Source organism: Cynara cardunculus, assembly GCF_001531365.2.
Source record: "Cynara cardunculus var. scolymus isolate 2C chromosome LG 2, CcrdV1, whole genome shotgun sequence".
In the NCBI taxonomy this organism is placed as follows: Eukaryota; Viridiplantae; Streptophyta; class Magnoliopsida; order Asterales; family Asteraceae; genus Cynara; species Cynara cardunculus.
Window position 1 is genome coordinate 4386012 of NC_037529.1, and position 19112 is coordinate 4405123.

Consider the following 19112-nt stretch of genomic DNA (forward strand, 5'->3'; position numbering starts at 1 on the left):
CCATACCAGAAATTGCTTTCTTTCTTCTACTTCTTCATATAAGTGTTGTATTCAATCAAAAATGATTGTATGATGATACTTCTTTTATATCGGAAAATGTGCTGCATAAAGTATTATATATTGTTAAATATAYACACTTGTATCTTTTTACTTTTWTACATTTTCAATATATAATTTGATCTGATMTTGACATAAATAAGTATGTATATRGCAAATRTTTACCAGGTAAGTATTTACTAGTAAGATTTTCGAATATTTTTATGTTCAATCAGTAAGATAAGTAATATATGGATAATTGTTTAGTAAATAATTGATGAAAAGATTGTTAGAATTACGATTGCCCAAAGAATGCGAGGGGAATGAAAGGAAAATGACGTGTAGAAGATAAATTATAGGCCATGACCACCACCACGTGGATAAGTTTGACGGTGGCAATACGCACCATGCTCACTTTAGCACCTAGCTACGACCCCACTACATTACACCTCAACATTTGTGCTGAGAGCATCTCTGCTATTGCTAACCTCCTCCTCCTCCTCCAAATCCGTTCCAATCTCAAATCTCCACTCATTGCATTTGGATMAAAAATCAAAGGTAATCAATCAATCTTCGCCCCCGATAATTGCATTCCTTATCTATGCATCTCATCTTCAATTCTTTCTTAATCTTAGTCTTAATCCTGATCTGCAATGTTGAATTGGCGATTGTTTATGAAGTAGTATCAGATTCAGTTGAGTGAGCTAGATCGTCATTCACTTATTCATTTTTGCTATCTTCTTTGATGCATTTGTCGGCTTCTATTATCTGGATCCTTACGGCCGAATTAGCTTTAGCTGATCTCATCTGGTATGCTTAATGATTCTTTCATATACTTTGAGCTGGGGTCCCCTGATCGAATCTAATCTAATCGAGTAATCGGAAACCATCACATAATTATACGAGTGTTAYATTTTAGGCATAAGGAAATATATTGGTTAATATCTCTCCTTTTTCTTCATGTTGACTTTTTTAGATCAACGTGGTTGATTTGCAGATCTAAAATTCATTTGTTGGATTCTTGAAGTTCATATAGAAACGTTCAAAACCCAATGTTTTCAAAATGTAATAAAATGGATATGGATTTCGTTCACCCAATCCAAMATTTATCAATTTGTAATGTGTTCTTCACAAACACAGAATTTGATATGGAATTTGTTATTAATTTAGCTCCACTTTTGTTTTTCATAAAGATGTTTGGAATGGAATCCWTAGCTGCACTTTTGACTTTTGGCTGTAGTTCTTTGGAAAGTACTTGCTTGAATTCAATAGGGCCAAATGTATCTCTTTTCGTTTGAAAGATTTAGTTTTGTGTGTTGTTTACCCACTATTGACCGGTGTTGGTTCTGTCAACATCAGCTAGTTTACCTAAAGACTTATATGATTAATGGTGCTGACCTGCATCTATGGAGTCAGCATTATTATTTCAATTGCCCCATCAACACAAGACCTTYCAGCCTAGTGGTAAAGGCTTGGGCATGGCATAGTCATGAACCCGAGTTCGAGCCTTGGGAGGGGAGTGTTGGCGACATTTAAGTGGGGCCATGTTTAGCCTCCAAAATTGCCGGGGATTAGTCGGGCTTTGGCCCGGACACCCTTACAAAAAAAAAAAAAAAACACAAGATGATAAAAATTTTGGGTAATGCTATATATACACCATTTTTATGTCAGAATCAAGTCAATTCATTCATTAGGAATATAAACAGTATGTCGTATATTTGATCTGTTTGAGAAAGAAAGTTATAGGTAAGGGTACATTTAACAATATATAGGATCGCATGGGCTAGACTAATTGCACTTCTATGATTGCTAAATGCACCCCTATATGCTAAAATTCTCCTCCCACATATCTAACATAAAAAATTTGACTTGATTTTGACTTATGTAGCGATGTATATAGCATCACTCAGGTGCATTTAGCCCACCCCAAAGGTATCTTATCTGTATACAGTTACTACAAAACACTTGGTAAACAGCTATTTCAGTCAGGGCTTACCAAACAGAACCTCTTACCGAGACCGCACTTTTACAGTGTTAGCACTTACCGAATTTGTATTGGTAAACAGAACTGAAGTTAAACTAGTTCTTGGTCTGTGAAGATGCATTGTTAAGTGCTCCATTTTATTTTCCCATTGAGGCCGAACCTAAACTTGTGTTCGAGAGATAGCTGTTTATACACTGATAAGGGATGTATGGATTCTCGAGAAGAGAGGAGCCATGGTGGTCCCCGGACCGCTTGGACTGGTCTTGGAAACTTTAACTTCATGCTTCCCTCTTTGTAATATTAGTTTTTGTAAAGCTGTGTGTCTATTAGTTGAATTCTTAAGTGTAGAAAACTAATCCAAAATCTTGCTACAGTTTGTCTCAAATGGAGCCAGACAGAACAACTACATCAAATAGCAGAAGCACCCATTGGTGTTACACTTGCAGGCAATTAGTTACTCTAGTGGGACAAAACCAAATTTGTTGTGAATGCGGAGGAGGGTTTGTTCAAGAACTCGAAAATATACTAACCACAAACATCGACGTCGAAGAACAAACCCCCCCGAGGTCAGGCATCATGGAAACCTTCTCAAACCTTTTCAGAAGACAAGAAACACAACAAAACAATTCTAATCACAGAGAGCAACAAGAAGCGGTCTCGGAAGATGGCGAAAATAGTATGTGGGGACCTTGGCCTATTTATACCGGCGATATGCCCGTTAGTATCCCTAACAACGGTGGACTTTTCGAGCTTTTCAACGAGGTACTTGGATTCAGACGAGAAAACGGCGCAGACTTCTTTGTGGGACCTGGAGTCGAAGAATTTTTTGAACAGTTCAACAGTCGTGATCAAGAAGTTCCTCCACCAGCTTCGAAATCATCAATCGATGCACTGCCTACCGTTAGAATTTCAAAGAAAGACGCGCGATCCGATTCCCATTGTGCTGTTTGTAAAGAGAAACTTATATTGGGGTCGAGTGCGAAGAAGTTGCCGTGTAAACATCTATATCATTCCGGATGCATCGCTCCTTGGTTAGCCCAGGTGAGCTCATGCCCGGTTTGTCGCCGTGAGGTGACAACAAAAGGGTCGGGCGGATGTAGTCATCAGAGCGGKGGCGGCAGCCGGAGGGGGAGTCGAGTACGCCATGGTCCGTGGTCTTTCTTGTGGCCGTTTGGATCGTAATCCCTGACCCACGCCATCGAAACRTTCTGCATCAAGTTTTAAGTTAAAGAAAGGGTTAGTTGCTTCTTTTTCTTTGTGCATCTACAAGACTGGTCATAAAGATCAATGAAGGTTGGTTGGTTGGTTGTTGGTCAATTTGGTTCATTTCTTGCATTCATTAATCTCATTCACAGTTTATATTAAGTGCTTTTTAACGAAGTTTATGGGTAGTGAATATAAATCTATAAACTAGAAATAGGGGCTTAATGGTCCGGTAGCTTATTCGTTCAGTCATATAGAAGTGTTTTTCTAYGACTTAATCGTTAAGCCATTAAGCCAAAATGACTATATGGAATGGGATAAGTCGGGACTCCTCACTTGTCCCTATTAAGACAACTCAAACAAATTAATACCARAAACGCCTCWGAAACAATCCATTRCTCTATTTAATTCCATCAAACCCATCGGTCTTCTATCCCTCGGAATAACAAATTTATGCCAGACAGACGATATAAGATTTTTTCACCCTCAAACACGATCTTATTTTTGCGACATTCGCTAGTATATGTTTTCGTTAATGTTTTTTCAAGCACCAGTGTTGTTTCGATAAAAAAATATTGGATATGATGGTTGCATCTGTAATTCGCTCGATGAAAAGTTTCAAAAATATTCATACAAACGAGTTAATTTGACGTGGGCAGTTTTTGACAAACGGACTTGCAGCCTTCATGGTATCAGAATAAAAAAAAATAGGTATTAATATATAAAGAGGTAAGAGAGTTTGCAAAATGTGTCTAATAGGCGATTAAACTATAATAACATTGAAGGAAACCGCCGAACTTGCAACTTTATGTCGTTTACACGAAACTGGTAAAAGAGATGACATACTTGTAACTTAAATTTGCTGACTTGAGATCATGTGAGACCAGCCTGTTTTCGTGAGACCTGTGAGACCACTTTTTTTGCATTTGAAACTTCACAGCAAAACGCTTTAAAGGTAACCTTTACACTGTTTTTATTGTGAAGGCTCGATTTTTTTTACCTTCACGTTTTGCTATGAAGTTTTAAGTGTAACAAAGTGGTCCACGAAAACAAGTTGGTCTCACGTGAACCGAACCCTAAATTTGCTTATGGTAAAATAAAAATATAACGTTTGGTGATTAAAAGTTTAGAATAACCTAGGGGATGGAGAAGGTGGTGGATGCCATGACGGGTAAAAAAATAGATTTCTTTGATGATATTTATACGTGTGATTGATGGACAAGATCGAAACGTGAGAATTCAGAAAAGGAGATTTTTATCTGCCAATGACGATAATGACTTGGGTCACATTCGACTTGTGTTAATACAAGTTGTTTAATTTAGAAGTATCATATTGTTTGTCTTCGGATTTGTGTCTGGTCTTTCTTTTTGAACTATATAAAATTTATATACAAATGTAACAAATAAACTCACATATTCAAGGTGAGGTTTAGGGTTTAGGAGGCCAAAGACTACGATACTGCTAATAGGGGTGAACAAAAAACCGTCAACCCGTGAAACCCGCCCAACCCAACCCGCTAACAACTCAATTAAATCCAACCCGTCAAACCGCCAAACCGCCAAACCGCTAATTAGGAGGGTTGAAATTGAGTTAGCATAACTTAACCCAACCCAAACCAACCCAAACCGCCAAACCTTCGCTAATATATATTATATATATATATATATATATATATATATATATATATATATATATATATATAAAACTATGTGTATATATATATATATGTGTGTGATATTTACAAAAATTAAGGAAGTGTTTGGGAATTTGGTCTTAAGCCCTTAGTCCAATAACCCTTAGACCTTTAAGCCCTTAACCTCTTATGTGTTAACCCAACAGAAATAGAAATTAGAAACACTAACCCTACGTCATTGCTTCAAGTTATGTCTTTCTGAGTTGCATTTGCATATTTTATGTCTTTCTGAAAACGTTATCTTAATTGACGATGTATATGAGCAATGGAAAATAATCCTAAACCTCCAAAAATCGAAGACAATGATGAACCAAACTCGTCTAAGAAAAGAGGTGATAGAACTTCAAACGTTTGGGATTACTTTTCAAAAAAGGACTCTTGATGTTTTTGAAATTATTGTGGAAAAGACTATGTTTACCATAGTAAGAAAATTGGCACAAGTTCTTTGTGGAATCACTTAAGGAACAAATATAAGAAGTATTTGGATAGCTCTAGCGATAAAAAACAAAAATTGCTTAGTTTTCCTACTGTCAATGAAAATGAGGTGTCATTTAATAAAGAGAGATGTCGCAAAGCCGTGACTAGGTTTGTGCTTAATGATGAACAACCCTTTAGTATTATAGAGGGTGAAAAATTTAGGGAACTTGTTCATGAGTTGCAACCAAAGAATGATTCTAAAGAATCTCAAAGGAAAAAATTATTGGAATCATTTTTGCAACAACAACAAATGGACGTGTCGGAAAACATGAACGACGTTGATAGATATTTGGTTGATGGATCTATCAATCCAAAGGCTTCATCATTTGACGTAGTACTTTGGTGGAAATATAATACTAATAGGTATAACATTTTGTCTATGATAGCTAGAGATGTTCTTGCTATACCTATATCTACTGTATCATCTGAATCCGCTTTTAGTACTAGCAGTCATATTTTAGACTCGTTTAGAAGTTCTTTGAGTCCAAAAATGGTGGAGGTCCTTGTATGCACACAAAGTTGGTTAAAAAAGAGAATAATGAGGTGATTCAAATAAGTGAATTTTTAGATGAAATTTCATCTTATGACTTTAATAAACCGTCAACCCAACCCAACTCGCCCTAACCCGCAAGGGTTGGATTGGGTTGGGTTATACTTTTAAATGAGTTGGGTTGAGATTTCCCAAACCGCTATAATTGAGTTGGGTTGTAAAAATATCATAAACCGTCCAACCCAACCCGTGTTCACTCCTAACTGCTAAGACAAAGACTCTTTGGTAAATAGTGAATGGTGGTGTTCCTGTTACTGGGTGTTCTTAATATGTATTTTCTTACACGAACAAGAAAAAAATAATTAAAAGTAAAAAATATAATASTATATATGTTATTTTTATTAGAAAAAACAAATAAAGAGTATTTTGGTCTTTTTAACCCTAGGTTAACAGATTCTGTTAGTGTGAAGGACTTAACCATAGAAAAATGATAACTWTGAGGACCAAATCCATAATTADTTGAGTATAGGGACGTTATCCATAATTTTTCACATATTACAGGGACCAAATCTGTAATTCACTCCTTGAAAAATGAAAAAGATAGGCATTGTATTAATTAGATAATCCAACGATTAGTATTTGTCCGAATGTTTTAAAAACCCAAATAGTTTGGTGTTTAGGGTTTTGTGATTTCTTCTGCTCGCATTTCGGCAAACCCTCTCTGCATCACCATGACTGCTCAAACACAAGAAGAACTCCTCGCATCCCATCTCGAACAACARAAGATTGATGTAAGATCTCTATCGCTTACATTCTTTCCTTTCATATTTCTTCGATTTGATCTCAGTACAACCCTTTATTAGCTTTGCAGTTTGCACTCGACCATTTTGGTGTTTCGGTTTCGGGTTATATTATATGTAAATTGTAGCAAAAAAACGGGGGGATGTAGTTTAAGAATGTATCATCTATGGATGATTAATTAAGGYCTGGATGTATGCCAGATATGGCTGCAAAAAGCTTGATCTAGCACCGTATTGCTGTACTGCACTCTGATTAGCTCATTTTGATTATTTTTTAGGCAAAAAAATGATCTAAATGTTGTGTATCTGCATTGTTACTATTGTTCGTCATATGAACTGTAGGTTTGGGTATATTTGTGGAACAGTTTGTGATGTTTGCAAATATCTTTTCTCCTGATGAATTGTAATGTATATAGAAATTGATAAGAAATGAGGGCATGATTTAGAAGGCTTCTTGTTTGTTGAAGTAATTTCTTTTGATTATTGCCTTCTTCATAAGAAATTGCTAGGGTTTCCTTGATTTCAGAGATCAGTTCTTCATAATGTCAAGTTTCAAAAAGGACTTACTAGGWTCCAAAACGCTGAAAACTCATAAAGACAAGTGAAAATTTTGATTGTTCAGATGTGATTGTAATCACAGCTGTATGAAGATGTTCTTTTCCCAGGGTTGTTTAAGTAGTTGCTTGTAGTTTCTTTAGTTGCTAGCTATAAATAATGATTTATAGTTCAGAAGATAGAATCAGTGTGGTTTTAGCCATTTAGGGTTTAGGGTTTTGATCCAGTTAAATGTCTTTTGGATTACTTCTATGGAGTCAATTTATCATGTTTGGTTAGTCATTCAGAATGCATTATTCATTATGAATGGTAGGGAATCAATCAAGTGCCTCTTGGATTGCTTCTATGGAGTCAAATTATCATGTTTGGTTAGTCATTCAGAATGGATGATTTATTATGAATGATGGGGGACATCGGTGATGATTCATCATGAATGGTAGGGAATGTAAGTCCATTGCATCGGTAACCGTAAAAACAACCAATCGCATGAAATAAATGGTTAAATTTACTTAACTGGTTCTATGAAAACTTCATTCCTCACACCCAACCAAACACAAGACAAGATTTGCCATTTTCGGGGTCTTATTTTCCTACCAAATCGATAGCGTGTCAATTGATTAGTTATATGTTGCTCATATATCCTTTCAAGACTTGTGGGTTTAGCTTTTGGTTTTAAAGCTGATGACTATATAGGTAATGTCTCTGATGTTTAAATGATACTTTCTGCAGCATGATGAACCACTGGTTGAAGACGAAGATGACGATGATGAAGATGATGATGAAGATGATGCCGAAGGTGAGAGTATGTAATTGAACTGTATGCAAAAATTAGTAGTCTAACGATCATTCATGAGTGTTCCATCACCCATGATTGAAATTTCAATCATWTTGATTCATCAATCCTTTGCAAACTTAAGCAACCTCATGCTACCAATATGGTGTTCTTCGCTAGCAGATTCGCAATGAATCACTATTTCTGTTATGTATGGTAATTGCGATATAAACCAAGTAGTGTAATACACTTTCTTTATTTAAACGATACATGATTAGATATTAATGGCTGAGTTTGTGTTGTAAGCAGGCCAAGGAGATGCCAGCGGTAGGTCTAGGCAAAGCAGAAGCGAGAAAAAAAGCCGGAAGGCCATGTTAAAGCTCGGGATGAAGCCCATTCCTGGAGTCAGTCGTGTTACCGTCAAAAAGAGCAAGAATGTCAGTTGTTCATTGCAGCAGCTTTTGATTTGACATATAGTTTAATTGGGTCAAATTCAATGGAAAACCGCAAAATAACCTTGGTAACGGTTCATCTGGACTATATGCACACATGCATACATGTAATTTGTAAGCAGTTTGTTTGGTATGCACATGCATAAAAACCAAGAAACAACTTCAGTTACTTGTATGTACATGTATACCGTCCGAATGAATAGGTACCAGCTATTCCTCAGTTTTTCATTGTGTTGGGTKCTCCTCTAAACCTCCCTCTAGTTTAATAAACATTGTCATTGACTAACAATTAAAATATTTTTAAAACAGATTCTGTTTGTGATCTCAAAACCGGATGTTTTCAAGTCGCCTGCTTCAGACACATAYGTGATATTTGGTGAAGCGAAGATCGAGGACCTGAGCTCACAGTTGCAGAGCCAAGCAGCCGAGCAATTCAAAGCCCCTTCGAACCTTAGTAACGTGGTATCAAAGCCTGAGGCTGAGTTGAGAGTGGTGGATGATGAAGAAGAMGACATTGACGAGAATGGGGTCGAGCCCAAAGATATCGAGCTCGTGATGACACAAGCCGGGGTTTCCAGATCAAAGGCAGTTAAGGCTCTCAAGGCTGCAGATGGAGACATAGTATCTGCAATTATGGAACTCACAAACTAGAACCTCTCCAATTCTATATTCCTGTATGTTTATGATGTTTTTTATGCATCCAAAAACAACTTTATGAGGATTTATAAAGAAAATGGTTTGTTTTACTTGTAATCTTTTTTTATTTCATTTCATTAGGGGTAAATTCGTCCTCAAATGGTTTTATTTAGGTTTTATTTAGCTAATAAGCATTAATAAATAGTAACGGTCATTTAAGTGAAAGACCCAAAATGACAAAAGCGGATACAAGTCGTAAAACCGAGCACCTTCGCAATCGGCAGCATCTTATATTTCTATCCAAACAATATTCAAGAACAAAATTTATATCTAAAACAGAAAGAAATAAGAACTAATACATCTGCAAGTACAAGATTCCAATTCATGTAAAACAAAGAAATAAAACTACTACTACCATCCAGTCGACCACCCAGCACCGCCACCGCCACTTCCTCCGGCTTGTGATTGGACAGAACTTCTCTTGCTGCCACCGTCAACCCAACCACCGGGAAAAGCTTCCCTTCCTGGAGAGTTTTGAGTTTTTGCACCTGGAAAGCTACCCCACCCATCTTCCCCTTCCTTCGACCCACCCTCGTTTCCTCGGTTGTGATACCCTCGTCCTCCTCGCCCCCGCCCACGACCACCACCACTGCCGTAAGGCCTAGGCACACCGCTCGGATGTGCATCATGACCGCCACCGTTCCTGTAATCACTTCTACCTGCAACACATCACACAGATGTAAAACGATCAAAACAGAAAATTAGTCGGATTCACGAGGACGGGTGAACAAAACACACCACTTCTAGAGCTCGGAGTAGAAGTTCTTTCTCGATCTCCAGACGAGCCTCTCCACCCGCTCTCATTGCTATTGGAACCACCCCAACCACCAGAACCACCAGTTGCTGGGCTGCGCATTGGCACCATGGCTGCAACTGACCGAATTGACGGCCCAGCATCATGTGGATCATCAATGTGTCGTTGAAAATACGCCACCAATCTATCAATTTCCTCAAACATCTTCTTGCGGAATTTAAACCCTTTTGGATACAGTCCGATATACTCATGATGTGGATTTGAACTCCGTATATACGTTAGGATAAGGGTGCCGGGATGTTCATGAGATATACCAAAGGAGTAAACAATTCTCGATGGATTCTCAGATTTTTCTTTCCTTAAGCTCTCGTCAACTTCCGCTTTTACCCCATCTCTAAACTTGCGGTATGCCAGCATCGTCTTCAGGTGACCTACTAATGGATCAACATACCGATCCATTACCTGCAATAGTACACATGGTTGCCATCAGTGACGGTCTGCCCGTAAAAGACCATTGTTCGGATAAAATTCACAGAAACAGTTTGTTTTTGGATCGACTTCCATGATGAAACGATATAACATTAGAGACTGACCTCATCCAGATCTTCAAATACATCCTCTCCTATTTTTAGTGTTTTTCCAAGGCGCAGCATACTTGTAATGTCCTTGTTCTCCTTTCCGCCTTCGATAATGTCTTTGTGAGCGTAAACACCATCGTAGATCTTGAGCGTCAAAGTTAAGTATGAGGGTCCACGAGAGCTAGGCCGAACAATACTCTCACCAGGTTCCTTATCAGACAGCATCTAATGAGACAAAAGTATGGTCCTTTGTTAGCAGCTTAATGAGCTTAATGAGACTTGCATCTTATTCAATCAGTTATACTTGACTATTTGGTAGTGACTTAATGATASAAAAGTTTCTAGGAGGGAGCTTTATGCAGATAGTCAAGTTTTTTCCAAACTTGTTCTTCCCAATTAAGAAACATGCTCCTTCCGTTTATGAAAAAACCCTCCCAAACAAAACTCTCTACAATCTATACATACACRTTAATCCACACAGACAGCTTTATCCATAGAGGATTTAATGGAAAGCCAACCAAAGCACCTAAGAATAGAATTTCACAAATAGAAGTAATGGAACGTAAAGACAATCAGGAATGATCATGAACCACCAAGAACAAAAATGCCATCTCGGCAATTCCTGTGGAAGAGGCCTTCAGATACATTAATAAAGGCGTTTTTAATACAAGTATATGCGATATAATTTGTATACACGCACCTCCATTGCTTCATCGGCTGTAATATTCTGGAATCGAGGATGAACAATCATTCTTGGCTTGAAATGTTTCTTTGCCAACTCTTTCGCCTTACGAGCTTTTTCTTTATCATTTTCGGAATTGTCACGGTCTTCATGATAATACGGATCCATGGCTCTATAGTTTTGAGATCGGTCGCTCCTTAAATCATTTTCTCTACAGCTTAAGAAGACCTGATGCCTATTTTTCTGAATCGATTTTATTTTGCACGTTAGGATATCACCTTCATTCAACCTCTCAGTCAAATCATTGTCCCTACGGTCGTCACTATAATCTTCCTTGCTGAGCATACCAGTCAATCCCGACTCAAGATTACATATTGCTCTTTGAGGTTGAACCCTACGAACAGTTGCCTGCACAATTCTACCCTCGGAAAGTGTGTCCTCTGTCTCCCCAGAGATCATATAAAACTCTTCATCCAGACTAGGTTCCGCATATTTTGTTCGCCAGTCCTGAAAACCTTGTATCAGCTCCAATCTCGTATGATGGAGCGTGTCTTTCTTATTCTCCCGTTTCTTGGATTTGGCATACGCATTGACCTCAAGACTCTTCAATAAATTAGGATTTTCTCTCACATGCTCTATCGCCATTTCAAGCATATCATCATCGTCGTTCACATCATCTTGGTTATCTGCGCTATAAATATCTTTAGCCAACTCCTGTGCAAGACCATATGATTCCGGGTGGATTCTTGTATCATCCAACAAATCAATGAACTGACTACTGCTGGCAGCATTTCCACTTCGGCGAACACGTAAGAACCCAACTGCATTTACAAACACCTTTTTGCCAAGACCGTGGTTCAACAAGTCCTTTCTGGTATATATTGAACTAGCTCTCACTAAGGACCTCTGAAGAGAAGCAGCTTTTCTGGGTCCAAGCCCGGAAATAAACTGTAGAGGAGCGAATAACCATTCATGGCTTATGGCTAAATTCACATCGAGACCCACTTGGTTAGTAGCATCTACCATAATTTGTTCAACCATGCCATATTTCTCATCAGCGGTCAGAAAGCTTTCCAGAGGACTAAGTTTCCATGATAATATCTCCTTTGATGGTCCACAGAGGGTAGCAACCATTGCTAAAGGATTTTGAAGATAACGTCCAAGGGCCACAGCACGCTTAACAATGCCTGATACAATGATAAGTTAGACCTTATATGTATATATATACACACACACTAGAAGGGTACTCGCACAATGCAACGAGATACATCTTGATTTTAATGTTTCATTTAATATTTTAGGTCTCTCGATGTTATAATGCGACTTTATGTGGTTTTGAAAAAAAGAAAATATGTTTATTTTTTGAATGAAATATAAATTTGAAGATATTATAAATTTGTGAAAAAAATTAGCATTATTAGTAACTATTTAAAAGTTTCTATTTTTGTGTAATTTCTTTAATTTAATTTTCATTATAATTTAATTGAAGTTCAAAATGAACTAATTTATTTTTGGTTAAATAAAATAATTTATTTAAGATAATAATTACGTATTCTGTTAGAACTCAATGATTATCTTAATTATATTTTAATTTTTTTATATTTAAAATGATGTTTATCATGTATTTGATGTTTATCTGCAGTTAGTTACACGAATTCAAACATAGAGCTTTAATAAGATGTACTCATGCACATTCTACTTGTAATCTTGAATTTTAAGTAATATGCACGATAAACAATACTCTATGCATAAAAAATTGTTTTTAAGAGTTTTTGTCAAATGCTTTATAATATAGTATATATATAGAGAGAGAGGGGGAGGGAGGGAGGGAGGGAGTTTCTGAAAAATTGAGGAACAACCAGGTAACCATTCAACTGGACGGTATGCACATGTGCATACAAATAATTGAAGTTGTTTCTTAGTTTTTATGCACGTGTGGCCGTGTGCATGTTATGCATATGTGCATACCTAACAAATTGTTTGTATGCACATGTACATACCGTCCAGATGAATAATTATCAAGGTGTTCGTCAGTTTTTCATTTTTTTGCGGTTTTCCTATTAACCCTGACCCTATATGTATAGGACTCGAACACAAACAATAAGTTAATTACCAGGTTGCGGCTGAAGCTGATCAGATGATATACGAGAATTTTCATACAAGTGTGGGAGAGACTCATCAGCATATACAATGCTTAAACCATCCATTTCATGGCCAACATCTCTTGGGTTATCTTCTACCATCTTGAAAATGATCTGATAATGAAATAATAGATTAATAAAAATCGTGCATATCTGTACTTTACCTTCAACGATATTTAAAAAACAATCAACAGCAAACTAACAGTAAAAAAGAGGCAAGTTGATGTAAAATGACAATTGTGAACGACTGATCTAAACAAATATAGAACAGAAAGATAACAAGAAAAATGACGGAAACGCATTTACCTCATAAATATCCTCCTTTAGCCGAGCGCAAGACAAATTCACAGCTCCCAGAACAACAACATGAGGTTGGTGATCCGTCATGAACTTAACAACCCGCTGTTGATCGTTCTTTTTACGTTGTTGGTCAGCAACACTTTGACCACGTATACTTAGGGAACCCGCATATAGCACATCAAGAACTTCCCCATATGAATCCAACATCACAAATGTTGTTGCAGGCTTCCCAGGTCCCCAACAGCATGCCATAACTCTTGGTGCAGCTTCATAATCATCTGAGGAATTGACATCATGATCCTTTTTCTGATAAGGTGCCACAGAGACTTTGCCCCATAATAGCCTTCCGTATTCCATGAGTAACCAGTTTTTTGCTCTGCTGGTCAACAACGCTCTTGCCTCTTTCGCCATAGAAGGTAAAAGCAACCCATCAAAAGCATCTTTTATTATCAACTTCCTTTGTTCATTCCACAATTGAGCAGATTTACTCACACCGTCACTAAGATAGTAGTCATGGGCATCACTAATTAATTTATCATGAACTGATACTGGAAGCTTAACAGAAACTTGGATAAGCTTCTCCTCCTCAGCTTTTTGAATAAGAAGCCATTGGGCATCCTCAAATCTTGTCAAAGGTTTGTCCTTCAACCACTTGATCCCCGCAAATTGATGAAGAGAATCTATAGCCACATTGCCATCAGAAGTGGGACTAGTCGACACCACCGCGTTATCCATGAAGATGCTACGTACATGTCTCCTGACACATGGTTCRCAACTAATCTCAACTGCTGCCTATAACAAGTTGTTGAACACATGCATGCAAAATCAGATTATAATTACGAATCGAAGTACCAGAGCTAAAAAGAACAGAAAAAAAGAAGCACATTAAGCAAATACCATGTGTCTAGCGCCTCTGAGGACAGCTTGAGGATTTACAAACATTGCACATGTAAATGTTGATGCCACCTCTTCTGGGGTTTCCTTTGCATCCTCCAATTCATCCATCCTCTGTATAAACAAAGCATCAACATCAATGGTCCATCAGATTGTGCAATTGGGCGTGGTAAAAAGCAAAACTTACTAACCATTTGTTCAAGAGAAATAAGCAATCCAAATTCCTCGGAGCTATAGCCAAACTTGCTAGCAACCTCCCATAGTCCAGCTTTGCTACARATGCTATACTGTGATTTTCTCTTTGGTCTCTTGAACTGTCCTTCATCCACATTATGTTCACCAGGTGGAAAGTGCAGRTTAAATTTTGAGTCAACATCATCGATTTCCCTTTCTGACTCGGCAACTTTGAGGGACTTGGTAATAGAATCGAACAGTTTCTGATTCAAATGAAGACGTGTTTCATCATACACATTTCGTTCTTCTTCAAATCGCTTATTGTAGTACGACTGTAGAGCACTTTTCCGTTTTTGAAGCAGTAACCACTTTCTGTCTAGCTCCAAGATAGCCCAAAGTACCTGCATAGTATATCCAACCTCCGCTAAAGTTATTAATTCCTTCATGCTATGAAGTTAATCTAAAAGAGAAATCGATGGACATGCAATTACCTTGTGCCACCTCAGTTTGGGTTTTTGGTCAGAGTTACTTTGGTTCTTGTCAGCTTGCGATTCTGGATCCTTAAAAAGGCTCCGGCACTCCTCCTTCCTATACATAGCAATAAAAGGTACCTGATAACAAAGACATTAGAAGCTCCACAGATCCCAACAAAGAAAAGCTTGAAAGATTTTGCGGTTTAGCATAGAGATAAGAGACAGCACTTACATCTAATTTCTGAACATGCATAAATTCCAAAAACCGCATAACATCATCCTTAAGTATTGCTAGCTCATGCCCTTCTTCAGTTGTCCTGGTACCTCCTTTGCCAAACAAAGGCGCCATACTCGTTCCAAGTTGATTAAGAATCCAGTTACTCTGCTCGTCTATACTCATATCATCTGTTGGCGGAGGACCAGTGCTTTCCTCGGATATCTACAACCCCAAATTGCAGAATCAATACACAAAGAGTGCACACAGGAAAAATGACATAAATATGCATGTTAACATCATGACCTGCATTCTTTCTGGAATGTCTATCTCCCGTATATGGTCATCCTTCTCAGTCATGTACTTCTCTGAAAGAATGATCGGTTCGAACTCGTCTTCAAGCTTCCTTTCCCTCCATTCACCAGTTTCATCAAACCTGTTGATCTTTTCTAGTCCCAATTTGCGTTGCCTCAAGAGCTCATCAACATCACCAAATATGTCATGAGCCTCCTGCATTGCGGAGGAGGAAACTCCTGGGGCCTGCCTAGATTTTTTCTTGTTAACCTTCCTCCTCCTGCATTATGTGTGACAGTGTCAACAAGGAACCAACAACAAAAAAACCATCTACATACCATTAAGCACCAAGACTCACCTTGTTGGTTCTCCATGCTCATCAACCTCTTCTTCATCAACAATGAAGTCGGCCATTTCATCTTCTTCTTCACCAATGTCTCCATCCTCTTCCTCTTCAGGTTGATCCTCTTCAGCAATATCCTCTATGGGAGGACCTAAATGTTATAGGCAAGTTACAGTTTTCACTATGGCACCATTCAAGATCACGATAAATAAAAAGTCGGTTGAGAAATTAAAAGGAACATACCCTCATCATCCCCAAATAAACTACGTTTGAGTTTCTCCTCTGCACTCCGCCCACCCTTTCCACTCCTATTATATTCCTCCTCATCGGAAAATCCTGATTGCCCTTCATCAGCATCAGCCCTTGCTTTTTTTAGTCGCTTAAATTTTTTACTCTCCTAACATATTTACAAGAAAAACATTAACACACAGATGGAAAGAAAACCAACTGATAAAACACCATCAAGATTATGAAGTGAAGATAAGAATGTAGACCAAGTGACTCACAACTTTTGGACGACGAAAGCCAGTGATGTTATTGTCTTGGAGGAGCTCGTAGTCATCTTCATCTAGAACATAGTTCTTCTCCGATTCTCTTAAGATTGGTGCAGCACGAGTTAGAAAGATATGGTAGCCATGCATTACCAATAAAAAGAAGAAAGAAAATTAACAAGGATTCACCTTTTCTTTCTTTTCTTCTTCCTTTGCCTCTCCTCATCACTATCTGCCCTGTCCTCTTCTTCCGCATCCTGTTCATCTTCATCAACATCGTCCACTATGAATCCGTCTTTCTCATACTCATCTTCTCCTTCTTCTGAACAAGTCCAAGAGCAAAATCACATTAGAAGCTAGACTCCAAGAAACAAAATAAAAACAGTGGACATTAAAACATAATCACATATAATTGCAACCAAAATAGCATCCCCAATTCTTCTAATGCCAAGTAAACCCAATTTATCATGACATTGTAACTAGCTATATCACATGTTCAAGACCAAGATTACAAGCAAATGACCTTCAATATACCCAAGAAACCATCAAAATAAATCCTAAACTCAGACATGACAGAAGGGATCCACACCATAGAGTGAAAAAGATGCAAAACTTTCATTTGTTCTGCAAATAAGTGGCACCAATGTAACTAGAGCGAAAAATAATGTTCCAGGTTTACTGAAATGGAGAAAATATTATGATTTCTACAATTGGGGAAAACATAAAGCCAAGAAAGAAACCCTAAAGAAGCTTCTACAGCGTAAACCAATATTGATTATTGATAAAAGATATACAAAATTCGTACCATCTTCTTCGTCCTCTTCGTCACGATCTTCAGGATCAACTGCGTCCCCATCAGGCTCTTCCCTCTCGTCCTCTTCTACTTCAATCTCATCTATACGTACATATAATTAACCATCGTGCAAAAAGAAACAAAAACCCACTAAATAACCATAAAAATCAAAGACAATGCTTGTTAATTGAAAAGTTGCGGGTTATAAGAACACCTTCTTCGTCTGATAATACGGTTTTTCCAGCCATTTTATGATTGGCGAAGAAAAACAATAAAGGTAGAAGCAAAAACCCTAAGAACCCAGAGCCAGAATGCTGGGTTAGAGCGAAACCCTAAACTCAGAAACGCTAAAGAAACAAATCTCAGTGACTTGATGCACAATCGGAGTCGTTGAAGAGATGATACGAARCGGGTTTCGATCGAAGTGGCCTTAAATAGCATCAATTCTTCGTGTCGGTAAAATTTTGGTAAAACATTTTGACGCTTTTCTAATTTACCCAACTTCTTTTATTTGAGTAAAACTACGTTCTTAGTCCCTGGTGTTTGTTAAAATTGTAATTTTTGTCCCTGTACTACAGCTTTAGTCCTTATAGTTTAAAATTAGTTGTTTGAGTAAATTACGATTTTCGTCCCTGTATTTTGTTAATAATTTCGATTTTCATCGTTGTGGGTTATAAATTACGATTTTCATTTCTATGATTGCCAATTTATTGTTATTTCGATTTTCTATCCTTGAATGAATTCCTACTTTTAAGTATAAGGGACTAAAACAGTAAATAATCGTAATCGACATAAACTTAAACAACAATAAATTGCAAATCATATTTCCAATACCAACATTCCTCTCATAATTTATCTTCCCAAGACTAGCTCTCATCACTCCTTGCGGTTTCATAGCCTTTGACCTCCTATAATGTCGGAGGTTTAAACCTGGCCAAAGGTGAGGAGGGTGTGCGAGTTCATTTATTGCATTTGTCGAATATAAATATTATATACATCAAAAAAATATCCTTTCCTCTTGATCTTCGATCCTTCCCCTACCCAAGTGACATATACTTTCTCATCGTTACCTTTTGGTCTCTTCTCCCATCCCCGAGGTGACGATTCACGTTTTTAATTGCTCAAAGATCCACGGGTTTTTTAAGAAGTATTTGTTACCCCTTTCTAGTTTTCTTCTTCACTGTGTTTCTTCAGGTAAGATATTGCTTATAGTTCCTAGTGGATTGTTTAATCTGTTGTGATTTTGTTTTCATATTTCTTTACGGTTTGAACATCTTCATTGTGTTGGCTTAAAGTAACTRCAACACGTGAACGCACTTTCATCTTGACGATTATGCATATTTTCACTTGTACCTCTTCAAAATTTCAAAGATGATAGAAATTCCCCTTGTACAGTACAGTATATGGTAGATATATCAGGTTCTGTTGCTTAAAGAAAATTTGGGAAATAGATATTGTCACCCTCTTCAATAGTTCAAACGAGACAGATACTAAGCCTTTCTCTAAATAACCCGATACTTGGTTGCAATTGTTGAACCACCAGCAACACAAACATCAAGTCCTTCTCAAGTTACTTTRTCGKGTAACATTTTCAACCATTAAAATATATTGTAGTAAATATTTTCTATCCAGTAAGCATTTACYGAGTAAGAGTCTTTATTTTCATTTATCRAATAAGATTATTGATCCTTGCTATGCCTCTTATCGGGTAAGATTATCGGTCTTTGTCATGCTTACCGGCAAGGTAAGTTACAACCATAAAAAGCTTACTCGGTGAAAATTTGGTAAACAAACCCCTTATAATCGTCAGTATTTACATGGG

At 37.5% G+C, this 19112-nt stretch overlaps 3 protein-coding genes across 4 annotated transcripts; 2 read left to right on the forward strand and 1 right to left on the reverse strand.

The window, feature by feature from the left end:
• The first annotated feature begins 320 nt into the window (after nt 1-320).
• Nucleotides 321-3369, forward strand: LOC112507517 (probable E3 ubiquitin-protein ligase RHC1A). The gene is made up of 2 exons (XM_025112142.1): nt 321-594; nt 2395-3369. The coding sequence occupies exon 2, from the start codon at nt 2405-2407 to the stop codon at nt 3200-3202; it is 798 nt and encodes a 265-aa protein (XP_024967910.1). The 5' UTR covers nt 321-594; nt 2395-2404; the 3' UTR covers nt 3203-3369.
• Nucleotides 3370-6522: 3153 nt separating this feature from the next.
• Nucleotides 6523-9212, forward strand: LOC112508066 (nascent polypeptide-associated complex subunit alpha-like protein 3). Its single transcript, XM_025112846.1, has 4 exons — nt 6523-6675; nt 7969-8035; nt 8321-8448; nt 8773-9212. Exons 1-4 carry the CDS (start codon nt 6616-6618, stop codon nt 9112-9114), a joined length of 597 nt encoding a protein of 198 aa, XP_024968614.1. The 5' UTR covers nt 6523-6615; the 3' UTR covers nt 9115-9212.
• A 147-nt stretch (nt 9213-9359) lies between these two features.
• On the reverse strand, nt 9360-17728 carry LOC112507433 (transcription elongation factor SPT6 homolog). Of its 2 annotated transcripts, none has more exons than XM_025112023.1 (17): nt 17505-17728; nt 17303-17392; nt 16687-16819; nt 16513-16600; nt 16250-16403; nt 16022-16157; nt 15676-15943; nt 15388-15594; nt 15174-15293; nt 14700-15083; nt 14512-14622; nt 13621-14406; nt 13287-13428; nt 11192-12360; nt 10507-10716; nt 9898-10375; nt 9360-9818 (listed from the first exon to the last, which is right to left on the reverse strand). In XM_025112023.1, the coding sequence occupies exons 1-17, from the start codon at nt 17536-17538 to the stop codon at nt 9511-9513; spliced, it is 4818 nt and encodes a 1605-aa protein (XP_024967791.1). In that variant the 5' UTR covers nt 17539-17728; the 3' UTR covers nt 9360-9510. The 2 variants fall into 2 exon arrangements, with proteins under 2 accessions (XP_024967791.1, XP_024967790.1); XM_025112022.1 differs by having other exon boundaries at nt 14700-15101.
• Nucleotides 17729-19112: the final 1384 nt, after the last annotated feature.